Source organism: Marmota marmota, unplaced genomic scaffold (assembly GCF_001458135.2).
Source record: "Marmota marmota marmota unplaced genomic scaffold, marMar, whole genome shotgun sequence".
In the NCBI taxonomy this organism is placed as follows: Eukaryota; Metazoa; Chordata; class Mammalia; order Rodentia; family Sciuridae; genus Marmota; species Marmota marmota.
In genome coordinates, this window is record NW_025999941.1 from 10,540,262 (window position 1) to 10,558,718 (window position 18,457).

Here is an 18,457-nt window from a genome sequence, read left to right on the forward strand (position 1 = left end):
GACAGAATGCAGCCCCGGTGTGAGGTGCTGAGGGCTTGAAGCTTTGTGGAGAGTTGCTCATGTGAGTTGAAAGACTGAAAAATCTGGAGTCTGATTTCCCCCAGTGGTGACAACAGCAATAGAGGCACCCTCTCAAGAAGTATGGAGCTTGTATGCAAGGGCAGTCTTCCTTTTTCTGCTTTTGTTCCATCCAGAAGTTTGCTGTCTCACATGCCAATTGTCTCTGGAAACAACCTCACAGACACACCCAGAAGTGTGCCTTACTCAGTCCAATCAAGTTACAATCAAGAATAACTGTTAATAGGTCCACCAGTTTTTAACTTTACACCAAACCACATCTCCTTAAACCGTACTTAATCTCCAATTAAACACAATAACAAGGTCATAATTCCACTCAAGGTGATAAAACTATCCTTGTGCTGCCAAAAGCACAATAAATCCTTCTTGTGAATGGAGGCAAAGTTTTTGTTTCTGTTTTGAGAGATGTGTACTCTTCTCCTGATATCCTATAACTTAAATATTATAATATAGATTTAATACCATTTAAGTACTGATATTAAGTCAATAAATATTACACAGTAAAGGAATAAGGGAGGGAAAAAATACGTATCTGCTTACTATATATAAGCACAAACATTCTTAACAAAACAGAAAAGAAATATTCATTACAATCCTGTGTTCTAAAACTGGTAATGTGGCTGTAATTGGTATTTATAACTACCTTCTTCTGTCACCCACTCTGTATTCCCTCTGCCGTCAGCAGGTCTTGACTCTTTACCTGGAGAGGTGACCCACACCATCATTCCTGAAGGGTCTGGGCCATTTGTCATCCTGCTTGGACAGGATTGTTATAGTTTCCCATTGACTTTAATAACAACATGGTAATACTAAAAGACAGCCTAACATACCTCCTGCACTCCATGCAAACTCTTCCTTATCCCCATTGTGGAATAATAGTCCCATTTCCCCTGGTAGTCTGGATCACCCATGCCAGCACCACAATTCCCTTCTTAGCCTGTTGACTCAGAGCCTGAGGAGCCCGGAGTAGCCTGAGGAAAGTCTTACTTTCCAGTTCAGTGGACTCGTTGTGCCTCCTGGTGGAAGCATTCCTCCCTCTGGAGTTAAGAGTTCTAGGCCAGTAGAGCATAGGGTTGTGAGAATAGGAAGCAAAAATTTTGCTAGTGGGTCACCAGGGATAATGGTGGGTGGCATTCCCATTTCCACCCCTTAATTCCTAGACCTGTGAACACTCTTCTGGAGAACCTTGCCCCAGCCCTAGTTTCCTGTGTCAGCTTTTGACAAAATACCTAATCAAAATCAACTTAAGAGAAGAAAACTTTGTTTTGGCTCCTGGTTTTAATCCATAGTTGCTTGGCCCCATCACTCTGGGCTTGTGGTGAAGCAGAATATCAAGGAAGGGAGCACATTGTAGAACAAAGCCACTGGCCTTGTGATGGCTGAGAAGCAGGAGAAAGGGCTAGGGACAACATAAACACTTCAAGGCATGCCTTCCATGGTCTTCCTCCTCCAAGTAGACCCACCTCCTAATGTTTCTGCTACCTCCCAATAGTGCCAACAGCTGGAGACCAAGCTTTTAGTTCATGACTTTGGAGGACATTTTAGATCCCAACCATAACACTGGGGGTTATTTAAGCTAGTTAGATGGCGAGTAGTACAGTTAGACCAAAAGCCCTGAAACAAGGGCCATGTCTGCATTTTCCGCCTTTGTATCCCCAGCACAGCAAATTCCCAGTGCAGGTTGGGGATGGATGCCTGGAAAAAGCTGAGATCCTGGGAAGAAAGCAGCCTCATTAGCACAGGAATGTAGTCACAAGGGCCCAGACTAGTTTGATGTTAGAGATAGAGAGGAGGATATGTTCAGAAGACTCTTGACTTGTAGCATCAGCAGGGGAAACTGACAGCTGAGTGGGAGGGAGGAGAATTAGGAGCCTCAGAGGCAGGAATGGTCAAGCTGGGAAGGATTGACAGGGTGGGTAAGAGACAATGTGACTGATAGGGCAGTCTGCAGTAGTAGTGTCACTGGGAAGCTGACACACCCTCAGCATAGAAGCCCTGAGAGGGGACACTTCTCTCCAAGAATTAAGAGGGAAAAGGAAATCACAGAGGAACACTCAGAGCATTGGGAGGATTGCTGGGTAGAGGAAACAGGGTTGGAGAGTCGGAGTCAGTCCTAGGATCCCACTAGGATTTGGCCTCTGAGTTTCCTGGAGGGATGGAGGAAGGGGTTAGTGTGGGGGAGTCAGGTTGCAACTGGCAGACCAGGACTGGAGTGGCTTAGCCTAGGACTGGGGAATGTAGATGCAAATAGGAGAGGGAAGACAGGGTGTCGGGTAGGGATGGCAGAATGAGGATTGCTTTTCCAAGCAAACTGGGCCTTGTGTCTGCCTGCTCTCATTTAATCCTGATGATAACCTGGTAGGTCAAAACAGTATCCCTCTTTCCTTTTTCCCTCCCTTTCTTTTTTTCTTTTCTTTTTTTTTTTTTTTTGTTTTTGTGTGTGTGTGTGCATATTAATTTTCATAGCAAGTTAAAAACAGAGACAAAATTGAAAACCTCTTCTGTCTCTGAAGCCCAGAATCCTTTTTTTAGACACTGCACAAGGTTTATGTGCACAATATATATAAGACAGTTCTGTGACTCTGCACCACTGAGAGAAGTCAGGGTCTTTCTCTTGGGCCTGTTTCTGAAATAAAATAAATACAGTGATAAATCAGACTTGCAAACTGTTGTCCAAATTATCATTTTGCTCCCAGCTTAGTTATTATGATCCTGGGGCACCACTCTGGAGAATAGGCCTTCTGGCTCCTTTTCATTCCCAAAGGCAGCAGCAAACCCTTGCTGTTGCCTTCTCTTGGCCAGAGCAGCCCCAGATTTGAAAGTCTTCATAGACATCCAGGCCTTCAAGTACTTCCCTGTTGAGCTCCAACTGGCACTGAATTGACAATGAATACTGGGTACTTCAGGTCATGTTCCTGGGAAGCAGCTGTAATTTGATTAATCCCTTGGGCCCTCCCATTTTCCTCCTTCAACCTAAAGTCCAGGTGCATTTGACAAAGGCTCTGGTCACCACCCTACCACAGTTCTTCCTCCTCTAGAAGTGCTGTTACCTGTGCTTCAGCACCTCCTGGATCTGAAAGTAGCAGTATGTGGAGCCATTGCCAACCAGGGCCACATGGTGAGAAAGAGCCAGTGCATCCCCCACCCACTACCTACCACCACCACACTTAAACAAAACCTGCTATACAGTAGTACAGGCGTGCATTTCCACTGCTGGAGTCCTCCCCACCATTCCCTTTATCTCAAGCCCCACAGCCACTCTGTGAGCTCAGTGTTTAAGAAACAGCCAGAACCTGACCTCTTCTCTCCAAACTTCCTGTTGCTGCCAGGTCAAGCTGCCTTCCTTTGGCCTAGGATCACTGATGGTCTTGGTTGCTAATGGATCTCCCTGCTCCCATATCACCCACTTCAGGCTGTTCTTAGCACAGGAGCTGAGTAAACCTGTTAAGTGGGCTCCACCCACTGTCCACAAAGGTTCAGCCCAGACCTGGAAGAGACCCTTGACTCATTACACTTTCCTCAGGTCTTGGCTCATTTCCTGGACCCTCTCGCCAGCCCCACTTCCCCCTGCTCTCCTTCCTTGTTGCAGATTTCACCTCTTCCCAGGCTGAGGTGCTTCATACTTCAAACCCCCTGCCCCCAGGCTCCTCAGAGTGCACAGAAGGCAAGGGTTTCCTCTGGTTCTCCTGCCAGTGGAGCAGGCCTCTTCATGAGACATGACAGGATAGATAACAAACTTTCCTGTTTTGTTTTCCCCTTACTAAATTGAATCTAAACATCTCTCTTATTCTTCCTTTAATTAAAAAAAATTCTTAACTGGAATATTCCAGGGAAAGAAGATGGGAGAGGAAGATGATAGGAGTTACATTTCTGCTCCGTAGAAGAATCTGAATCCATTCTGATTACCGCCAGTGGTGCTTCTATGTGTGACTGCCCCCAGGGCACTGGCCTGTATACCTACACACCGCTTCTGTTTTGGCCCAAAGCCTACCTCAAGTCACACTGGTTCACCTGCCAGACTTATTTTACTGCATTAGCACAAACCTCTGAGACAGATTTGTCTTTTCTTTTTCAAGTTTGAAGTAAAAGCAATATTAATATACAAAAGAGTATTTAACCATTTGCAATGACACAAAAAGTTTACTTGCAGACTGGGAGTATAGTCCAATGGTAAAGGGCTTGCCTAACATACATGAGGGCCTGGCTTATATCTCCAGCTGCAAAAATATTTTAAAAAAAAAGAAAGTTCACTTCCTGATCCATATTTCTTTTTTCAAAGTTAGCCCTTGTTAATAGTGACTTATGCAGCCTTGAAGGGAATATATGCATCATTCCAGCAAAAATATATATCTATTAAAAATGGACTTGAGAGCTGGGGTCGTGGCTCAGCGGTTCAGCAGTACAGCACTTGCCTAGCATGTGTGAGGCCCTGGGTTCAATTCTTAGCACCACATAAAAATAAGTAAATAAAGGTATAAAAAAAATGGACTTGAGCTGGACTTGATGGTGTACACCTGTAATCCTAGCAGCTCAGGAGGCTGAAGCAGAAAGACCGCAAGTTTGAGGCCAGTCTCAGCAACTTAGTGAGACCATGTTTCAAAAATAAAAAAGGGTTGGGGATATAGCTCAGTGGTTGAGTGCCCACAGTACCACACATACTTGACTTGAACAACAACAAAAAATCATAGTAACATATTGTTTTACAATTTATTAGCATAATTTGAAAATCTTTCCATGTCACTCCATCTAGATCTACCTTGTTTTTAGCAATTGCTTAGTATTGTATCTATGTGCTATGATGTCTACTAATCCTGTATCAACATTTATTGGCCTTGGTTTCATTCCAGATTCTTGTTATGAAAGTGTTGCAGTAACATCCCTATCCATCTTGGCACATCTGCAGTCATACTTGTAGAATTCATTCCTTTGTAGGTTTAAGGGGCATGGGTGTTTAAATTAAAAAAAAAAAAAAGTTTCTAGTTGTAGATAGACAGAATGCCTTTATTTTATTTATTTTTTTGTGGTGCTCATGATCGAACCCAGTGCCTCACATGTGCTAGGCAAGCACTCTACCACTGAGCTACAACCCCAATCCCAGTGTTTCTTTTCTTTTCTTTTTGGAAGAGGGGTACCAGGGATTGAACTCAGGGGCACTCAACCACTGAGCCACATTCCCAGCTCTATTTTGTGTTTTATTTAGAGACAAGGTCTCACTGAGTTTCTTAGCACCTCACTTTTACTGAGGCCGTCTTTGAACTCATGATCCTCCTGTCTCAGCCTCCCAAGCACTGGCATTACAGGCATGCACCACCGCACCCGGCTAAATTTTTGATAGATATTATCAAGTTGATGTTTGAGTGCTTGTACTAGTTTATTCTTCTGGAGTATGTTTTTTACACCAACTTTTTATTTGGAAAAATATTAAACGTACATTAAAGTCTAAATACTAATATAATAAATACTCAGAATCCTTTGTCTTGTCCAGTTATTGTATTATCAGCTGAATTATTTTGCTCAGACTGCCATAACAAAATATCACAGACTGGGTGGCTTAAACAATAGACTTTTATTTTCTCACAAGTCTGGAGACTGGAATGTGAAGGTGATAATCAGCCAGTTTGCTTTCTGCTGAGGCCTCTCTCCCTGGCTTGCAGATGGCCACCTTCTTACTATATCCTCACGTGTCTTTTCTTGACATCTGTGTCCTGATCTCCTGTTAAAAGGACACCTGTTGTTATTGAGTTAGGGCCCTCCCATATGACTTCATTTAACCTTAATTACCTCTTTAGAGACCCCCATCTCCGAGTACAGTCACATTCTGACATACTAGAGATTGTAGGACTTCAGCATATGATTTAGTCAGGCTTCAGCCCATAAGACCATATTTGTTCATCTTTCTCTTAGTATATGTATTGTATCTGATTGCTATAGTATATTATAAAATACATTTATATTTATGGCTTATAATTATCATGTATCATATTTTGTATATATAATGTATATAATCATATCTACTGTGTAATTTCTTCCCTAAGCCACTAGTAAGTAAATTGCAGCCATTCTGATACTTCAGCTTGTATCTCATGGAAATGAATAGCTGGGATTACTCCTGCCTTTGAGAATCATTCAGGCCAGTAGAATCAGTTGGCCTCATCTCCAGATTCTTTGGCTTTGTTGAGGTTTTGAATCTGTGATGTGTCAAGGAGATGACAGACCTCCTTGCAATTCCACCTGCTTTTTTGGTCTCTATATCAACATTCTCTAAACACCAGACTTGTTATTTTAATTCTCTGTACAGGCAGTCCTTGCTTTGCCAAATGTGAACTGCTTGTGTTTATTCAGAAAGTGGGGTTTATCGATTTGAGGGCTGTTCATCACCCTCCGCCTCCCATGGCCTCATTGGCAGCTCAGGACTCCACCAGAAGTTGATTCTTGCCTGCTACCAGTTGTAATGAGGCCTCTTCTGCGGGCTTACATCAGTGTCTCTTTCTTTCTTGGTACTTTTGTGGGGGAAAACATCACCAGGCGGCACTTTCTGTGTGTGTTTTGGTAGATAGAATCAATGTGGAAACACTTGCCAAGAGCTTCAGTGGGGGACATGTGGACTTAAAACTATTTCCTCTGGTTCAGATGGTTGTGTTGGCAGGCAACCCAGGGCCCGGGGGCAATTCTTCTGAGTCCTTTGCCAGCCGAGGCTGAGCAGGTTGGTGCTGAATGAGAATTCTACCTTCCTGACTCTCCTCTGCTGGAGTACCACTGCCTCCTGCTGTGAACACAACCAGCATCCTTGCTCCGTCCCTTCCACCCCAGGAAGCCCATCTTCTGTAGTTATCAGAGCCACTTTCCTAAAACACAATTCCAGCATGTCTTTGAGTCTGCTTAGAACTCTTCCTTGGCTATTCCTTTCCTAGAGGATTTATTCCAGACCCCTTGGCCCTTCTCTCACATGGCTCCTGCTCAGTGTGTTCCCCTCCAGTCTGCTATTTTCCCGGCAGTATCAGTTATGCTGAATTGAAGCCAAGTTCAAGTATGCCAAACATACTCTGTCATGCTCTGCCCTGTACCTGTGAGCTCATGGTGTTGCCTGTCCAGAATAGATATTCTCTCCCTCCCTGGTAGCAAAACCTTACTTGGCTTCAGGACCTGGCTTGACTGTCTCCATCGGTGTGGCCTGTCCCAATGCCCATTCCTGTAGGCAGGCAGGGTTGGTTGTCCTTCAGCCTCAGACTCACCTCTTCTCTATCACTGGTTATGTGTCTGTCTTTCCTGGTTGCTAGTCAGCTGACTTTACATTTGCTTCCTCAATTCCTTGTTTGAAGTAGGCACTTGGTAAACATCTGGGTGAATTTATCCTTAGATCATTTCCCAAAGTTAGAAGCAATTAATTTCTACTTCATTGTTTCCAGTAATTGTCTGAGTGAGACTTGTCACAAAGAAGTAAATACAGTTTTGTACTTGCACTAAGAAGTCATTCTCGTTAGTATTCAGTTCTGAAGGGTCCTATGCTGGTCGTCAGCAATGCAAGGCCTCCGTGACTTTCACTGGTTTATTGTATATTGTCACATGTTAAAAGAGAAAGTGCTGAACTTAATAAACAATGAGCAGATTGATAACCCAACCTGTAGGTGCATTTTGTTTTGTGTTATTGCTTTGGAAAGCTACTGATGTCTTTCTTTTCTTCCAGTGAAACGCTTCAGAGAACCAAAACATGAGAGACGTCCATGGAGAATATGGTATGTATTGAAACACTAGCTCATTCCTAAAATATTTTTGAGTGTGTTGGATTTTGGGAGACAGGGTTGAGTCTGGTAGGGGATGAAATATGAGAAATTATACATAATAGTATCTGGACTTCCTCAGTTGAGTTATCATTGGGAACAGTGTGTGATATGAAAGCAGTCCTATTTTTCCACATGACTTTTGATCCCTACCTTTGTTTTATGATCACGCTGCTTCCAATGTTGGAAGATGAAAAATAATAACAGATGCATCAGTCTCTTCTCCAGATATCTTTGTCTCTGTCTACCTCTAGTTAGATAATGTTCAGAGTCTTGGATTCTACAGTCCATATGTTTAAGCAAAAAATAATCAAAATTTGGAGATTAGCTCTAACTACTCTCTTCAAAACTGGTCTTCCTTGGTCCTAGAATAAAGAAAAACTATTTCTCTACTCATAGTACTTTTAAAGCACAAAGAGTGTGTGTGTGGGGGGGTCCCTAACACCAATCTATTTTCTAATTATCTAATGCCAGCTGGGTGTGCAATAATAATTCTATTCTGACACACCTGGAGTTTGCACAGAGCCCACTGATTGAGGGCTTAGTCCCACATGACGGCTACCCCATTCCAGTGCCAATCAGGAGTGTGCATTCCCTTAAGAACTGACTAACTTCTGACTAACTTGACTATGAAGTTGGGGTTCCCCCAACCCCCTGTCAGTTTCAGTAATTTGCTAGAGCATCTCACAAAACTCAGGGAAACATTATTTACATTGACTGATTTATTATAAAGGATACAGATGAATGATTAGTTGAAGAGATATAGAGGGTAAGGTCTGGAAGTTTCCTGGACACAGGAGCTTCGGTCCCTTGGATTGCTGAGTGTGTATTTGTTCACTAGCCCTAAAGCACTCAGACCTCATAGTTTAACTGTTTATACACAGACTTCACCATGTAAGCATGATTAATTATTAACTCAATCTCTAGCCCCTCTCCTCTCCCTGAAAATTGGGGTTGGGCCTCAAAGTTCTAAGCTTCTCATCATGACTTGGTCTTTCTCATGACCTTCCCCATTCTGAAGCCATCCAGGAGCCACAAAAAGTCACCTGCTTAGAACAAAAGATGCTTCCATCATCCAGGAAATTCCAAAGGATTAGGAACTACATGACACGAACCAAATATTAGGATAAAAAATATTCCTAGCATCCCTGTCACTCAGTGTTAAGGAGCTATGTCAGGAACCAGGGGCAAAGACCAGTGTACTCCTTGTATATATATCCTAAAAATATTTATTTCATGTGGAATGAACCCACTGTAGCAGTATTTTATTTACAGTATGTAGTAAAGCTTCAGAAATAGATTCTAGGGACAAAACTCCAAGTCAATAAATCACTTGGAAGGAGACAGCCAGCTCTTTAAGACAGCAAGGTGTCCACAGGAAGCTGCCTTGGGCTGTCTTAGATTTGCTTTTGCCCTTACAAAACATCACTTTCTCTTCAAAGGAAACCTTGATGAGTCACTGAAATAAAGGCCTTTTACAAAATTTTAATCATGTACTCACTTGTTCTTATAGACATCACTGCTGAATGTTGATAATTCAAATTTTTTATACCCACCCACCATTGGTTCTCTCAAATCTGGGCTGGGGAGGGACCCAGCTCAGGGCTCTGTGTGTCCTGCTCTCTGTGTTGTTCTTTAGTGACTCTTCCCTGACACTGACCTTAGGAATGTTTTTCCAGCCTCCAGATAATTTCTGTGGTCCATTCATTTTCTCCAAATACCTTCCTGTCAGACTGGTCACAGGTGTTGTTTCTGTCTTGTGCAGGTTTTTAGATACTTCCAAACAAGCCATAGGGATGCTGTTCATCCACTTTGCAAATGTGTACCTGGCAGATCTCACTGAAGAGGACCCTTGCTCACTGTAAGTGACCCATATTTGAGTGCAGGCATTGTCAGTCCTCCACTGAAAATGTGTGCTGGTCTTGCTTTCTGTGACCAGTCCTGCTCCTCCAGGGTGCAGAGGGGGTCACCATTTCTCCTCTACATTCCTCTGAGGGCCAATCCTGTGCATACCACCCATGAACTCACATACCCAGCCATCCATTGGTCATCAGGGCTTTGACAGTTGCCTGGTACACTGGCTTTCTTCTAATCAGTTCACAGTCCTCCTTTGGTTTTCTAGTGCCCTTCTGTCACCCAGCTTCCCAGCAACATGACCTGCAGGAATATCTCTGTGCCAGAAAAGACAGAGAGGGGCTTCTCTGTGGTCTCAGACTGTTGACTATTATTGACCTCTTTGGCCTAAAGAACATGGGTTGTTCTGCCTTATCATTGGAAAAAAACCTTTCACACAGCCCCCAGGGCCATCTGTCTAAAACCTTAATTGGGCCCTGAAATGCTGACCTCCTTGCTGGTAGCACCTGAATGGTTCTCTTAGCAGATGGAGTGGGAAAGGAGGCTCACCTACTTCATCCCAGCCCCATCTCTTACCTTCTTTCATCCACAGAGCAGCTCTGCCATGTAGATACTGTGATTATCCCCACTTTCCAGTTGGGGAATTGAGACACAGAGAGATAATGGCACTTAAGTTCATGCAGTTCAGGAGTGATAGAGCTGGACTCAAATACATCCTGATTGGCTCCAGGGCCTGCATGACTCCCTGCTGTCTGCTCTTCTCCCTTACATTGAGCATAGTGTAGAACTTGACCTTTATTCCCAAGGACAGCACATAGTAGGCTCAAGCAGTATTTGGCGAGTGAATGAATGACCAGAAGGCATGTGTGTGTATCAGTTATCCTTGTTGTTTTCAGGCTGGGTCTCAAATGTAAGGACTCAGGTGTGAGAGGCACTCGACACCAATTAGATCCGAGAGCCTTATAGCCTCACACCAGAGGAAAAATTGCCTTAGCAGCCAGCACTGTTCTTTCTGTCTCTGATCTGAGAGTGACCCCTTGTGACTTTAAAGAGGAAGGACAGGCAGGAGAAAAACACCACCCCCTCCCTCTCTAGGCTTATTTTCTGGCCCCTGGGGATAGGACACAGCATGTTCTGTCTGGGATCAGAGTGCTCTGCAAGCGCAAGCTGGGGTTGGAATGAAGGACCAGGAATCCTCATAAAGTGCCTCAAGCTGTGGCCGCTCAAAACACTGCAGCTAGGTTTCACAGTGTCCTGGGTTTATCTGCAGAGTTGTCAAAGCCATGCGGTATCACAGTGGGTCAGTACCTAATCCAGTGACCTTGTCTTCCACATAGTTTGCAACAGAGACCTGGGGCCTGTGGTCAGCAGGGCTCAACTGCATCTGGGTTTAGGGCCCTCGGGGGAGGGCAGGTGGGTCTTACCTTGGAGAGGGGAAAGGGTTTTGTGTCAGCTCAGTGGAAACAGATCTTAGCAGAACATGTGGTCACTGTGGGCATGCCTTTTGGTCCCGCCTTCTCCCTCCAGTCCTTTGGCCTTGTCCCAGGGGGTAAAACTCTCTCTAAAGCGTAAAAGTATTGTGTGTACATGTCTATACACAATGAGCAAGGGCCACATGATCCTGCCCTCTTTGCCTAAAAAACCCTGGAGACATTTTCTAGAACTGCCTTGAGGCAGCAGCACTGTCACAAGACCTTATGTTGGCTGGACTGGGGAGTTATCAGAATAATCAGAAGCACATTTTTTTTTTTTTCTGTCTTCTGCTCAATCTTGGCCTGACAGGAACACTTTTTAAGCATTTCATCCCTCTCTTTTCCCTCCCTCAAGTTGTTGACTTTAGTAACTTGTCAAGGACCTGGAAGTGAGAGCTGCACGCAACCTTTGCAGCCTCTCACATGGGCACATTCAAGGCTACCAGCCCCTCCAAGAACAAGATCAGAAAAAAACACTGGGTCACTCAGCTTCTCAGGCTGTACCTCCATCAGCCTTGACTGCTAACTCTGGGAAACTCTGTACCTAGGGCCTAGCTCAGTGGCTTCTGATTGTGATTATGTGCCCTCTCCTCATAGGTACCTCATCAACTTCCTCCTGGACGCCACCGTGGGCATGCTGCTCATCTATGTGGGAGTGCGCGCTGTCAGTGTCTTGGTAGAGTGGCAGCAGTGGGAATCCCTGCGTTTTGGTGAATATGGTAATGTGCCATGAACACTGGCTGGTGTGTGGTGGGAGCTGCTTGCCTACCAGTGAGGGATCCAGAGAAGATTTGGGAATGGATGGCCATCTGCTTTGTGTGGTGGAGGGGCTAGCTCTGGGGTTTAAGCATCATCCTCCTGGGTATGTGTGGGTGCCTACCTCACTGCTGAGGCTCTTGCCTTGGTGTCAGGAAAGGTGGCAGGAGGCAGGAGATACCCTAGATTCAGGGAGATCACTAATCTCTCCTACAAGTCCCTAAGACCACCTTATTTCTGCCAGACTTTTCATGGAGCTCACCCTGCCATGTTGGAGAAATGGGGTGGTCAGTAGGGAGGTGGAAGCCCTGCCCCTCTTTCTGCTGTACACCTGTGATTGTCTGGTCACCAGGCCATCCCACATGTGATGGGAGGCCCTATGTGAATGGTGCTCACATAGCCAGGTCTAGAAGATCCGTCCCCCTGAGGCCAAATTGCCTTGCTTTCCCTCAACTGCTTGAGCCCCACCTAGCATTGCATGTACCAGTCACCAGAGTCACAAGTCCATCTTTACCCAGAGACAGAGCTTAAAACAGGTAACTTATGTCAGACTCTGATGGATACAGCCTGAGTAGCAAGCTGCCTTCATGTAGCCCCATGAAAGGGAGTGTTAGGACAGGACTAAGTGGTAACATCAGCTCTTTTCCCACTGGCCTTTCTATCTAGGCAGGAGCTCCTCTTCTCAGTTGGAGCAGCAGCATTGGAACCTTTGCCATGAGAGGGCATAAGGAATGGAGGGACAGAGGGAGTGTGGATGGAATACTGGATCTGCAGTCTCCCGCAGATTCCAAAAAACTTATGGCTCTGGGCCCAGGGTGCCACTAACTTCTAGATGGCTAGAAATCTCTAAGGGATTGACGGTTTAAAAGGGCAGCTTATTCATGGAGCTGGCTGTGAATGCCTCAGGTATTTCTAGAAATCTTAAGTAATTGTTTATCCCCATGAAGGGGAGATGAGCTCAGGGGAGGGCTTTTCTTAGCCCCAACACTTGATGCCTGATGAGTCACTGACTTAAGATAGTGTCCAGCACACAGCGTGTACCTCCTGGGGCTCCAGGAAAGGTTTCTGAGACTCCCCAAGTCATGGATTCCTCAACTTGCAGGCCAGAAATGGACCACGGTACATGTGGACTACTGTGGCATTATTATCCCTGTTTATAGATAAGGTGCCTAGAGGAGTCAAGTGGCGCACAAAGCATCCCTGGCTAGTACATGTTGGGGGCCTTTTGCCCTCAGCAAGATACACCAACCCTCCAGCCACCTCCACAATCAGTACTCATAACTACTTCCTTGCTGTTGAGATCCCTTCCAAAAGGCTCTCAACTAGCTGACCAGAGCTAAGGTGGATCCCCTCAATCAGCTGTGTGACCTGGGAGTGCAAGTCAGGTCTGATACAGCAGGCATTAGGAGGCCCTCATTCCCTGACAGAAGGAAGAGTCAGTGGAAAAGGAAGAGGGTAATAGCTGTGTCTACACCTCCTTCTCATGCTGGTTGACCTCCCTGGGCCCCTTGCCTGGCCTTAGCCAGTGCCCTTGAGAATCGGGAGTTTCTCCAGATATCTCCAGGTATCTCCAGAGAAAGCTGCCCTTTATTAGGACCACTGAGGGCCGCCCTTCCCAGATTGTTGTTACCCATTGTTTTCTAGTTGTCAAATTTTGTTGTTTTCTATTGCTGTTATAACAAATTAACATAGACTTTAGTGACTTCAAACAACACAAATTGATTACCTTATAGTTTTTTCCTTCAGAAATCCAATATGATTGTCTTGAACTAAAATCAGTGTGTCAGTAGGGCCAGATACTTCTGGAAGTGGTAGGGGAGATTGCTCTGCTGCCCTTTGTGGCCTCCAGAGGCTGTCTACATTCCATGGCTTGTGCCTTTCCTCCTGTTTTCAACGTCAGGTTTGTCTTACATCACACTACTCTGACTTTGCTCTGACCTTCTACTGCCATCTTCTATTTGAAAGTCCCCTTTGATTACATTGTGCACTTTGTTGTATACCTGAACACTATGAATACTCTCCCTATATTTAAAAACTATTTTTTAGGGCTGGGGTTGTGGCTCAGCAGTAGAGCACTCGCCTCTCACGTGCAAGGCCCTGGGTTTGATCCTCAGCACCATATAAAAATAAATGAATAAAATAAAGACATTGTGTCCAACTAAAAAATAAATATTAAAAAAAAAAACTATTTTTTAAATCTTTGTTTGTTTTTGTGGTAACTACAGATTCAACCCAGATTCTTACACATGCAAGGCAAGTGCTCTACCACTGAGTTACACCTCCTGCCTTCTTCCTATCTGAAATACAGCTGATAAGCAGCCTTAATTCCATTGACATCCATCATCCCCTACCCTTGCTAGGTAACATGACATATTCACAGGTTCCAGGGATTAGGATGTAAACATCTATGTGGACCATTATTCTGCCTGTTATGCATGTAAGCCTGCCCATCCATTTGAGGTAGTAGCTCCATGAGAGCTCCACAGCTCTCTTCTCAGGTATTAAAGAAAAGGAGCTTGTTTTCTAGGTAGCTTTCTTGGTTCCTAGAAGAGAAGATCACTGGACTTGAGAAGTAAGCCACACTTACATGTCTGGGAACGAGCAGATTTGGGTAATACATGTTGTTTGCAATCTGATGACCAGACTGCTCTCTCCCTGAAAATGAGGTCCACAGTGCATGTGGGCTTTGCTGCCCACCCCATTCTTTCCGGAAGCCTGCTTTTGCTTCCTATTCCTGTAACTTATTCTGAGGAAATAATTCATTGAAACCAAAACCTGTATACATGAGGTTCTATAGTACAGTACACATTGGCCACACCTATCATGTTATCCTTTAAAGACAGGACTCTGAGGAGCGTTTCAGAGACTCATGGGAAACAGAAATGAACAAACAAACAGGTGCGTGTGCACTCATCCGAGCTATGGTTTCATGTGATCCAGCACACAGGAGGCAGTATGTCAACGCAGGATCATGGGCACTTTTTTCTCTTTTCACTGTGGTTTGGAACTTTCTTATTTTAGCAGTGAGATTGAAACAAAAGGCAGCAGCAGCTCAGGTGTGCAGCAGAAACTCAGAAAGGAGGCAGATGGAAAAAAAAGCATTTCCTCTTTTGTCAGTCATTCACAGCTTAATAGCAAATAGAGTGAGCACACTCAAAGCAAGTGGGTATCCTTTTGACACAGTATGTAAATGGTGCCACTTGCTCCGCTGACTTTCAGACACACCAGTCTCAATTCAGAGACATTTCCCAATGGTACATGCTGTCTCCATATCCCTAGTCTTTCTTATTGAAGCTAATATTTTCATCTGCTCTTTTAAAGAACTTTTCTCAAGAAGGTCAGGTGGTTTACTGGAAGCATTGCAAAACTCCATTTTCAGCCTGGGGAAGAGGCTCTAATGTCCTGCAGAAAAGGTGAAAACAGGCAGGAAGGACTCCAAAGAGGTGGCTGATGAGTTTCTACAGGCTTTCTGCCACCCTTCTCTGTTGTTTTCCAGAAAAGGGAACAGACTGGTATTCTGTCCATTACAGCTATATAAAGGCATTCTCTTGCGCTTCCCCTGAGTACAGTTGGCATGCCTGGGCAAGACCGGGGGCCTGGGGCATTGATGCCTGGACAGGGATTGCCAGGGAAACAGTAGATTCAAATGAGAAGCTGGAAATTTCTCTTTGGGCCAAATTCTCTTCTCAAAGTCTAGATTTTGCCTCTCCTGAAATGTTACTCTCTTTCCTCCTGTTCTGGCCAGTGATATTTGGACAGAGCTTCCAGGGCAACCTGGTGGCCTTCCTCACACCCCACTGTCCCCAGGTCTCCAACTTTGGGGAGACTCCTAGGGGCCCTTCCCTGGGATTTGCATATCAGAAGATCATTTCCTAGAAGGACTGTCAGGTCCTCCACCCTTCATCGAGTCCCTTTTGAAGCATTCTAGGGGCATTTCAGGGCCTGAGTGTCCCTCAGTGTGAACTGTTGGGCCCTTTAGTTTCTCAGTCATGGTGACGAATGGGATCAAAGATCAGCCCTCATCACAGTCTCTCAGACCTGAGCTCATTTCCTTGGCCTTGAAGGCTTCTCTCTTCTCTTGTCCTTAGCCAGAGTGTTTGGAAGTCACCCATTTGAGACAGTGGAATCTGAATTCCTCCCAGGTCAGATTTCTGCTGAGGCAGTGGAGATGGCCAGGAAGTGGGTGGGACGAGGCATAGGAGGTAAAAAGTAGTGGACAAACAAAGAGGTCAGTTGCTGCCTTTATGACGTCAGTCTGCTCGTGGGCAGAGGAAAAGGAAGGATAGAACTGGCCACTGGAAAAATCAACAATGGACAGTAATAGCAGTCTTGCTTCACATAGCTTCTGCTGCCAGCAGACAGAGAGCCAGCCTGTCTGAGCTCCAGCCGTGAGCACTCACTAACTTTAGGGCCTTTCAGTCCTATCTTAGAATCTTTTGAAAGGAATACCAATTTAGTATGTCCAAATTAGGAATTCTCAGATTTTACTTAAAATATTGCATTTATCTGTTAGGAATAAGGTGATTTTTTAGGACCTTGGTGGGGGGCTCACTATAAATCTCTGGAACTAAGGTTTAGGGTGTGGCTGGGAATGTGAGGGCTCAGGAAGAGCTGTAAGGGAATTGGCTAGGGGGTTATCTCACTCGGATGCTGGGCCTGTGTGACTGAGCACCCACCTGTCCCTGCAGGAGACCCTCTGCAATGTGGGGCCTGGTTTGGGCAGTGTGCCCTTTACATCGTGATCATGATCTTTGAAAAGTCCGTCGTCTTCATCGTCCTTCTTATACTTCAGTGGAAAAAGGTTTGCCTCCCATCCCCACTCCAGCAGTCCTTGCTCAGTACTTCATCCCACTACCCACATGCTGCAGCCCTGTTAGAAAGCTAAATTTTTGTTTTAACTCCATGAGCAGATCCCAGATTTGGTCTGATATGGCAACTCTTCATAAGATTATTAAGTTGTCATTCTTTTATGTGGCATCTGTCCTCTCCATGGATATAGGGTCTACTCTAGATTAAGCCTGGGGATATAGTCTTCAGACCCTGCAACTCTAAGTGTCTCTGCGTTTCCAAATGTCATCCTCACACATCTGTCTTGGCTAGCCATTTGGCACCACAGACAGCTTTCATGACCTGTGTCTCCCATCCTGCCAATACCCTAGTGAGACCACGGGTTCCCCTGGCTCTGGCCTTTGGTGCTGCATAGATAAGCTGACCCCAGTGCTGCCCCCAGTGCTGTATAGATAAGCTCATCCCTATGCAAAACCACCTGAGTCTTCCAGAACAAGTGGCTCAGCTCTTGGCTGTAGCTGGGTCTTATTTTTAGGAAATAGGCCAGGGCATTTCAAAGCCGTTGTCTTGAGGGAGGTGGTTAGAGTACAAGATTTCTGCTAGAAGGAGGTTTGACACCTGGTTGCTCATGTCTCTAATGAGCATCTGCCGAATTTCAGTTTCCTCCCTCCAGTTCTCAAGAGCCTGCATTCCCTGCTGGAGGCTTGGGGCCCTCTCCACTCTGTTTGGGCACTGCTTGGCTCTGGTTCAGTGGTTGTAAGCACACTGCACTTTGCAAGTTCACAACAAGGGGAGAGCTGTGAAAGCACAAATGCTCAATACAGGGTCCCTTATTTACAGTCAGATCTGGGGTTCTGCAGCCAAGGGAGTGAGGGCTGTCTTATCACTCTGGGGGAATGCCTAAGCTAAGCCCCCTAACAGGGGTTCCTGGGCCCTGTCCCTATGGTCTCCCACCTCACTGCATCTGTTTCTCTTTACAGGTGGCCCTACTGAATCCCATTGAAAACCCAGACCTGAAACTGGCCATCGTCATGCTGATCGTCCCCTTCTTTGTCAATGTCAGTGCCATGTTGCATGTTTTACACTGCTTTGTGCCCTGCCTTCCAGGGTTCCTGTTCAGAGTCCTGAGTCTGATGGAAAACTCAGAGCCCTCAGATCTTTCTTTCTGTGTGACCAGTTGTCACATCCCCACTCCCCTCCCCAAGACCTGGAAATGGCAGGATTGCTTCTTCAAAAGGCAGGTCTCTGCTCCAGGGCCCCTGTCCAAGATGAAGGGTCCTAGGAAAGTTGTCCTTGCCCTCTCTGCTAGGGATCTACCATGGAGGCATCCCACCCCATGTGTGACACCAGCTTCTAGGTCAAGATCATTCAAGCTGGACTCAGTGGCACATAATTGTAATCTCAGCAACCTAGTGAGAGCCCGTCTCAAGGGTGAGGGGTACTCAGGATGTGGCTCAGTGGTAGAACACTTGCCCAATACGTGTGATGCCTTAGGTTTGATCCCCAGCACCACTAAAAAATATATGTATATATCACTTCAAATGTGCCTCAATTGTTTATTCCTGAGGACAGTCCTCAGAAACTCACATGCACAGTGGTTAAAAGCCAGGAAATAGTGAGAGGAACAATAAAAGGACCTGGACACACAGATACACAGAATATGCTGTCACCACACAGGGGCTCTACAGGCCCAGAGCAGGTATCCAGGGACCTTGGTTCTGGGCCCAAGAC

General features: G+C 45.3%; 1 protein-coding gene across 2 annotated transcripts in view; it reads left to right on the plus strand.

Moving 5' to 3' along the window:
• Stimate (STIM activating enhancer) overlaps positions 1-18,457 on the plus strand; it is a 51,876-nt gene that overhangs the window by 28,282 nt on the left and 5,137 nt on the right. For both annotated transcript variants that reach the window (XM_015494438.2, XM_015494436.2), the window contains exons 2-6: positions 7,763-7,811; positions 9,622-9,717; positions 11,780-11,901; positions 16,627-16,739; positions 17,707-17,784. In XM_015494438.2, coding sequence (XP_015349924.1) covers positions 7,763-7,811; positions 9,622-9,717; positions 11,780-11,901; positions 16,627-16,739; positions 17,707-17,784 — 458 coding nt within the window. The remainder of the gene's footprint in view (positions 1-7,762; positions 7,812-9,621; positions 9,718-11,779; positions 11,902-16,626; positions 16,740-17,706; positions 17,785-18,457) is intronic.